The sequence below is a fragment of the Cariama cristata genome, unplaced genomic scaffold, assembly GCF_000690535.1.
Source record: "Cariama cristata isolate BGI_N322 unplaced genomic scaffold, ASM69053v1 scaffold45555, whole genome shotgun sequence".
Taxonomy (NCBI): Eukaryota; Metazoa; Chordata; class Aves; order Cariamiformes; family Cariamidae; genus Cariama; species Cariama cristata.
Window position 1 is genome coordinate 7,120 of NW_009618947.1, and position 9,325 is coordinate 16,444.

The 9,325-nt window shown below is 38.1% G+C and overlaps 1 protein-coding gene across 1 annotated transcript; it reads right to left on the bottom strand.

The window, feature by feature from the left end:
- Window positions 1-1,765: 1,765 nt before the first annotated feature.
- On the bottom strand, window positions 1,766-5,064 carry PYGO1 (pygopus family PHD finger 1; the record flags this gene model as incomplete). The annotated part of the gene is made up of 2 exons (XM_009701043.1): window positions 1,766-3,195; window positions 4,979-5,064. Coding segments are annotated over 2 exons (1,208 nt in total), but the record flags the coding sequence as incomplete, so codon positions are not given.
- Between the last annotated feature and the right edge of the window lie 4,261 nt (window positions 5,065-9,325).

The window sequence follows — 9,325 nt, forward strand, 5'->3', positions numbered from 1 at the left end:
CAAAACGATTAAGTTTTGTCTCTGTACTAAATAAAGCAAATAGTGATGAAAACAGAAGCCCTAGATCCGCCTTATACTTTCCTTACATCCCCATACAGGAAATCTTCAAGATACAAATTGTGTAATTTACACTTTAGACATTATTTCCTTTTCCTGATGAGAGGCAAGACAAAAAAGGAGGGCAATCCTGCACTTCTCCAGTAAAAGAGTATATAAAACTGTTCACTTTTAAAACAAAACAAGGACAGTTATGTAGATCTGCACAGTATCTTCCAGGAAAGTACCACAGTAGAGCCCATTTAAAAGCAAACACAATACTGAACTAGCAAACAGGCCTTACTTTTCACTCATTAGCATAGCTTACCATAAAAATTACCTCTTTATGTAGATGACTGTATTCTGAATAGGCTCCTACATCACTCATCACTACAGACCTGAACAATTTATCACATTAAGGAACGTGACTAGTACCTGTAATGCTTGACATACGATTTAATTGCTGACTGCTTAAAAGTTTCCAGCACAGTGGTATTACAAGCAGAGTCTGTTATTACAGTGGCACCTTTATTAAGTTACAGCAACACTTCTCTCTACAGAAACAGTCATTTTCAGTTGCATATGCAACTTTATCACACTGCTAAGGCTGAAGTCTTCAAGGCTAGATGTTTCCCCACATTAAAAAAAAAGGGGGGGGAGGGTATTTTTGAGATCAAGAATATGATCAAATTACCCATATTAAAATAGAATTCTTAGCATCACACATGAAGCTCTAGTGCCATTCATACTTGTCAGTAGGTTATCAAGTTTACCAAGGAAGCTAAACTTCTGGTTACTTCATCCTGATGTGAGCTAAACTCACCTGATGTGAAAGTTGTATTTTTCTTCACCCTAGACTTCCCACCCCCTCACTGCAAGACAGCTGAGGCAGTGGTAGGAAATTCAGTTTTAAGACTTTGCTGGCCAAATTATCTTGCAATTCAGAGCCTGTGCTGAGTGCACTCCATTGTCTCGCACCCTCCTTCATGCCCAGTGGACTGTGTAAGCTCACAGACCGAGCAGACTCTAGTTAAAAAAGCCCTAGAAGATGGGCAGGACTTCCCCTGCACTACTTCATTCACGATTCTCAGGCAGCACTGAGGTGGGAGACTAGAACCGTCAATGAGAAAGGATGAGAGAGAGATGCATGATCTGTCACAACCATGACAGATGCAGAGGTTGTATCCCAATGTATGTGCTTAAGATAAATGAATTAAGGTTACATATGCAACCGTAGTTTTGGTATCTCTAGATTTAAAGCACTGGACTTCAAAAACTTGATCTGTTCTTTTTTCCTATGTAATCATATTTTGTAACTATTTCCAAATACTGCAAGACCTAGCAAGAGTCTTCAGCAAGTTAAGTATTTGCTGAGAAGTGAAAAGACATCATTGCCTTTTCAAGGAAATACAAATGTGTAAGAGTTAGTGGGTTTCATTGTGCAACTAAGCATGAAGTCAATTTTTGAATACTGTGTTAATGCTTTACTTCAAAAATAGGAAAGAGCACATACAAAATTCTCTGTATTTACCCTAAAATAAAAACTATTAGTACTGCACATTCCTCCATGTCATCTCCACTATATTCAAAGAAAAGATAGTGAGAACATCAGTAACGGACATTCACACACACTCCCCCCTCCCCCCCGCAATGTAACGAGTACTTGCAAATACAGTACCATTAAAACCAAGCACTAAATGCTAGTGTGTTAACACATTAACACTAGCAAATTAGGAGCTATTAATTTAGGCACATTTTTGCCTTCAACAAAATTATCAATGCACATCCTACTTCTGATCAGTTGTCAGTTATGTTTTACAGTTTAATCAGAAACAAAAAAATATTTCATCTGTAAAACATTTGCACACATAAAACTGAAGAGTACAAAAGCTGAAATGGAAGTTTATGAATGAAAACAGATTAGGGAAAAAAAAAGATGACATCAAACACAACTGATTGTCTGCAGAAAGTGAAGTACCCAATTTGTAACCAAATCGTCATAGCAATTATTTCAACCATTACCACCAATTCACCTTGTTAGCCATCCGTGTTCAATGCAGGTGGTCCCGCAGTCTCTCTTGTACGCATTAACTGGACATCTTTGTCAGCCATGCAAGTATCGCAACCCCATACTGCTGATGCTTCTGCTGTAAGAAGGCCATAAGCTGACTCAGTCATGCCTGTACAGATCCGATGAAACCATTTTTGACAAGAGGCTTCACACAGGATGGCATCCTGGTCATCATTAACTTCATGCGTACAAATTCCACATGGATAGACGGGTTCAGAGGATGAGTGCCCATGACGACTGGGATGAAGGGGTGTTTTGCTGCTCTTCTCAGAGTTGCATCCTTCAGCAGTACCTCGGGGCTGGCGGGACTTACTCTGAGTCCCATTTGAATGACCAGCATTAGCGTTATCAGCACTATTAGAATGGCTGTTATCCTGATTTACCACATTGTTTCGAGTAACATTTTTCAGGTCACTGTTACCTTGACTCACAATGTCCTCTGTCCTGTGATGATGCTGATGAGCAGCAGTGTTCTGGCTGGATGCTTTGCTTGCACCTTGACTGAAGTCTTGCTTTTGTGCTGATGATTTTGTCTGATTGTACGTGTTTGGTGGAGGAACAAAAGAATGGTTTGACTCTAGCTGAGAATTTGGGAAATTTGGATTGTTTCCAGGACCAAAGTTAGATGGCACGTCAGGGTGAGGTATCTGACCAGAATGGCTGAAGTTCTCACCAGGATGTGGTCTGAAATGCTGACCAGGCATATTGACATTTTGATTTATCTGACCACTACTGTAAGGTGGTTGATTCCCAAAACCTGGGTTATCATGTGGACCAAAGCTGAAAGAGTGGGGTCGACTAAAACCCATTCCCACAGGGTTTTGAGGAAGGGGATGTGGTTGGTTTCTGAGGGAATAAGAACCACCATATGGCGAGGACACTCTGGGCAGCATGTGAGGTGGCATTCTGAAAGTGTTATAGCCTCCAAATCCAGGATAACCAGGATTACTAAAATATGGATTTCCTGAAGGAAGTGGTTTATAAGACACAGTATTATAGTTGTCATCAAATGGATTTGCAGCTACAAGGTGGTCAGAGCTTGGATTCGGCGGTGGAGCATATTCAGATGGAGGAGGAAATGATGATCCCTAAAAATATTTTAAATACAACATTTAAATTAATATTAGTATTTCCCTGCAAGACAGACCAACCACAAAGGTCCTGGACTAGCAGCACTACTGCTAAAAGAATAGTTCAGCTGTTATGTAAAGCTGACCCACTGCACCCTGCCAGGCTGTCTGAAATTTCAGTAGGGGCAAGAGAGGAGTTTGGGCTCCAGATAACATGATGATTTATAGTAATCTCAGTGTTTTAAGAATTGTGCAGCTGCACAACCATGCTTCTGAAAATACTCTCTGATACGTGACTTCAATTTCTCCATCTTTATGTTAAAAAGCAACAATACAGAAAGCTATGTGTCACTTAAACACATGCACAAAATATTTCCAAATGTTGAAGAGCAGATTAGTTTCATTTTGGGTCCATTTTACTGAATATACATCTCTTAAGATACCACACTTCTATGAGTATATACAAACCTAATGTTACTATAACCCTAAAAAAGATCTATAGAATATAGGAGTCTTCATATAGGAATTTTCTATATTCTGTGTACCAAACAGAGGTATCCCTTATGAGCATTCAGTGATTACGGACAGTCTGCAAAGCATAGTCAGTAGGTATAAAATACAAGGATTTCAGGTAGGTATAAAATACAAGGTTACAAAGCATAATCAAGTGTTTAATGGAGCCCAGAGGCTGTTTAAATGTCATCAGAGTAGCTATACAATTGAATTTCACTCTAGACTAGCCTGTGGGGAACATCTAGCTGGTTCACCCTCACGCTAACTGTGCTCAAAGAAAGCATCTCCTCCTAAATACTAATAAACTAAGACCGGACATTTTTTTTTCTCAAAAAAAAAAAAGAAATTTATGCTGTGCTGCAAATTTTGAACCTGGTAAGAAAAGAGAGCAAACTAATCTGCATGCACTCTATAGTTATCACCATTCCAGAATACAAGGAAAGGTCCACCGAGAAAGAGGTCTGAAACCGTTACATTAACTGAATATTTCTCAGAGCAGGTTTCACCATGGCTACTTTAAAACAAAACAAAAATTAAGAAAACAGATCCACATTTCAATGGAATCTGGATAGGCCTAACAAAGTGCTTGTTTGACCTACATCAATAAAATTACTCTCACTGGGCAGTACCAAATTAACAGATACTCTCACTCAAAGCTGAATGAACACACAAAGGAAAATTCTGCACTACAGATATCTAATTGCTTTATATGTTTTGTATTCAGGCTTCCTTTTCTGGAAACAGAAACTGTATAGAAATGCCAAATTGCAGGGATTCACTGGAAAGGAGCCGAAACTGTTTCACAGCTTTTGCTTGAAAATCACCTGGGGAATATGCCAAGAATATGGCCAAACCATTAACAAACTGTACTGGCCCACTAGCCCAGAAATTTACACATATAGGAATAAAAGTAAGAAAAAAAGTAGTCTCATGGCAACTACTTAGCTGTACAGATTTCTACCAACGGCTACAAAGTCATTAAAAGAAAGTCTGTCCCAGAATCAAATCCATATGGTAAAATACGAGTTGTTGCAGTCTTACTGTGCTCCTCTTTATAGGTCTTTGGCAACCTACAGAGATTAAAATAATTTCATTGAAAATACCTAATATTACGAAGATTTCAACTTCACATATTCTGAAGTGAAATAAAATAAACTGAAATATTTTGTACGTAACTGCTATTTGCAAGAATAGACTGATATTCTGTACAACGCGAGACAGTCATACCAGCAAACAACATCTGAGTGCACTACTTATTAAGAAATCAAAAGAACCAAAGGGAATTTACCTGTGTATTTGCTTTGCGCTTTTTCTTATCAGGGCTTCCAAGTTGTACTCCTGGTCCTCCTAACCCATCCAATCCACTGTCACCACCTACAAAATTTCAATCAGTGCAATACTGCATTAGTTTTCTTACATACTGTATTTTAAGTTTGCCTCTGTCTGTCATAGCAACAGATACCTGTTACAAATACTGAACTTGCATTAATTCTGCTGTCTTATATTGCAAGTCCTTAAGAAGCAAACATCTGGAGGTTAAAGTTAGCATTCCTTGTATACAGCTGTCTTGCTCTATTAGCACTTTAATGCCCAATTCATGCTCATTACAGTTGGAATAAACATTTCCATTTATTTTATATTTATCTGTCCCTAAGTTCTTAACATCTCCTTCACCAGTTAGAAGTATTTCTTGTTTACATAATGCATAAAACTTTCAAAACCATGCCTAAGATTCACCCCCTATTTAACTGACACAGATACAGCATTTGTCAAACTCACTGCACCAATATACAACCGTATGTTACAATGTCTTGAAGAAAAATGCAAACAGTAGTAGATCTATGAATGAAAACCACTGAAAACCTGCCATGTTGCTTAGACAGATCTCCAGTTTATCAGTCCTAACTTTCACTAAAGGCAAGACTTGATCAAACAAAAAGACACCTGCCAAAAATCAGAGGGGCTCTAAGTGAACCTGCCCTACCCTGCAGAAACTTCATAGAATAATTGAGCACGGCTGCTCTGGCACAAAAAGAAGAATGTTCATTTTATTGATCATTCAATCAGACTTGATTCTGAGCAATACAAAGAGGTATCTGTACTTGTCCTAGGATTCTTCTTTACCTTTCATAACAGTGGGACAAGTTCTCAAAGTTGTATAAATCCTGGCTTTCATTTTTAAAACTCTAGTCAGATCATAGACACAAAAAAAAAAGAGAGAGAGAAAGGGAAAAAAAAAAAAATATTCTTGCACATTATTATCCCAGCCATTCTACCTTCATGGGGCTTAAGTGGATTTGCCATCATATCAGAATGCAAAGAAAACCCTGAGCTGAAGTATGAAAATTACTTTCAGGTGATACAAGAGCAACACACATTAAGATACTAACATCATTACATGAAAGAAACTATATGTTAATTCATTTCTTCCCAGGTCCATTAAGATAATAGCTTATTTGCTCTTTACAAAAAAAATATATAGTAACAGTATAGGACAGCAAGAAGTGGGAAATCCAATCTAAAAATTTTACTGTTATTTGTTTAAAACTCATATTCAGAATACAAGTCAAATTTTATCAAGATAAAAGCATACAGCTGAACACAGGGGTTTGTCTTTATCACCAAAGGCAACCTGAAGGTAACTGTGAATTATCAATAGTATTACGCAAAGAAGCATACTGTATGACATTACTCCGCTGTATGTTAGACAAGTATTCCCAGCAGACAGCTAAACCAGCTTTAGGACTATTCAGTAAAGTAACACAAAAATCTCTTCTCACAGGGAAGAAGCAGACCTACTGTATACAGACTGAAATACCCAACGGTTATTTCAAATACCCCTGACCAAAGGAGGCCTGACAAATTTTCACTCCCAGCACTTCCTTCCTCCCCCACTTCTTTTTTGAGGTTTCAGGGAATTTACCAGTCCTACCTCAAGTAAGAATCCAGTTCTGCCTCTGCTTTAGTAAGTTCCTTTTGGCTTTGGCTGTCACTGTTGAAATTTAATTTCATTTTTCGTTATACATAAAGAAGATACATGGACATCCCAAATCAATACCTATCAAATTTTAAGTCTGAATTCCAAAGACTAGGGCATGAAGTCACGATCAAGTTCTCAAAATAAACTCATTCTTGGGCATAACATATCACGGTATAACCTACCATGAGAATAACTAGGGATTACTTTTTTTTTTTTTTTTTTTTTAAAAAGTCCTTTTTGCCTTGATTTAGAATATAAAATCCTGCATAGACTTAGTGTGCTGCAAAGCACTGCCACTGCATTAACTGTAGATACTAAATAATCACAGCGTAAAGTTTTACATAAAGAATGATGGCAAACCTCTCTTAAATTCCAACTCTACAAATCATCTTCTTGATAAACTATTTGGTCAAAACTGTCCCTGCACTTTCCATTAGCTTCTTCTCCAGCATTCCTATATGTTTATCATAAATTAAGAGGGAGATTGTACTGTGAACATCATTCCTCACAACTGCATAAAATATACTCCTGTTCATCGTCCTGTACTCTTAATACATAAAAGATGTTAATCACTGATAGCAAAATATTACAAATATCCAGACTTCTTTTAATAAATTCAACAACTAGCAGCACAGATATTAGTAAATCTGTGATCAAGTAGAATACTGAGGATCATATGCAAGTGCTGTTTCACAGTAGCACAAGTTAAAACTTTATAAAATTATGTATAAATTCCTTCTCTGTGATATCATTCTTCAAAAACATGGCAGATGAGTATTAGAATTCCAGTGACAAGTTGCACCAATATCTGCATGAATTACTTACACGGGTGAAGCCATTCATATGCCTAGGTTTGCAGAACCAAGTCCTACGTCTGGAAAGGTACAAAGCTTTTGTATTTTCAGTTCTCGCTGTGTGAGGCCTATGATTTAATTTAGCCCTACAAATTTATGTTCTCCCTGTGGATTTTAAAATGATTTAATTTATACATGAAAGGAAACAGAGCATTAGTCCTAGCATACCTCCAAAAAAGAGTGAATAAGGGTCATTTTCATGCAGCCAAAATAAACTTTCCAGAAAGTCCCTTTTGGTACCTACCACACAGACTTTCATTAAAAGGTGCACCGAGCATTTTGGGACGTTGCAGTAAGGGTGCAAAAAAAGATTTGGTTGTCTGAGACTAATTTTCCAGGAAAAAATACATCTTTTTGACTGGGACATCATGTATGTAATGGATCTAGAGATATAAATACATATCTGATAACTATTCCCTTATTAAATTACAGATAAAATGTATTTCATTCATTTACATTTGGGAAAAGGAGAAGAGATTAAGTCCCATATTCTTTTTTACTTCATACACACACAAGATAGAAGTTTTCAGTGTTAGTCAGGAGAACTGCAACTTGTAGTTTTGTTTACGTATTAAGAGATTATGACTTTGCATGTAATTGATGCCATACATAACATACTGCAAATACACTATGGAGTATTTTCATACACGCTGACAAGCCTCTGTCTAGGTTTTTACAGGATGGATGCCAGAGCCTTTTTAAACAGTGCTTTATCTCAGTAAGAATGTTTTCCCAAGAAACATAAATGGCCGAATAAACTTTTCATTACAGACAGAAAACTAAAGAGTCTAATTTCAACCAGATTTGGTGAGCCTATTCTGTGGCCCTGATACTGTAAACAGTTTTGATATTAAGTGGTAACCGCATGGAACTTGGTGGGTAACTCAGGCATGTCAAACTGTATGGGCTTAAATATTTGCAGAATCAGGGCTTAAGAGTGAAGGAGCCTAATGAATCCCAGTCTTCCTTGTAACACTGCCGCGTATTTTCATTCCTTCATTCTCAAGGTTGCAATCCAGCTGTTACTAGAACAGTTTTAGAAAAGTGAACTGTAAATCAATGACAATATGCATAGCAGAACCCACACCTTTCCCCGCTTACCCAATCATAAAAAAAAGCTTAAAACATCAAGAACAATAGAATTCCAGGGGCAAAACAGGAGGCAAGGAAAAGAGAAGCAATAAATTGTGGATCTTATAATTTTGCCTTGATTTTCACCCAGCTCAGTCACTCTAGTGTCTTTCATTATTTCATTCAGACATGCATTTCTGTTTTTGAGGACTATAAGGATACAACTACCGTTACATAGACTGATGTGCTACTGCCATTTAACTCAGTTGCACAGCCGAAGTCGGATGAAATACCGTATTTCCACCCTACACATTTCAAAGAAATGCATACTTCAAACCTCACTAGAGCCATACAACAGTGCTATTAATAACGAATAGTATCTCGATAAATTTTTCATTTCCCGAAAAGAGAAAACCAAAACCCAAACTAGAATCAAGCACAAGAAGATGACCAGGGGTAGAAGAGCAAACCCTCAAGTGTAATTTACGGGCTCTGCATCAACACTAACTCGGACATGTGGCACTGCCGACGTATTCCCTTGCACCAACAGTATGCACGCCGCATACTAATGGGCAGCACATCCAGAAAAACACAAGAGACATAACCACGCACCCGCACGCCGCCACCCGCGGGTCACATCTGTGCGCAAACCGAGCCCCGAGTTTGGCGTTTCAAGGCCCGGAGGCTGCGGGAGCCCGCGGGGCCCGGCCGGGCCCCACCGCGCAAACTT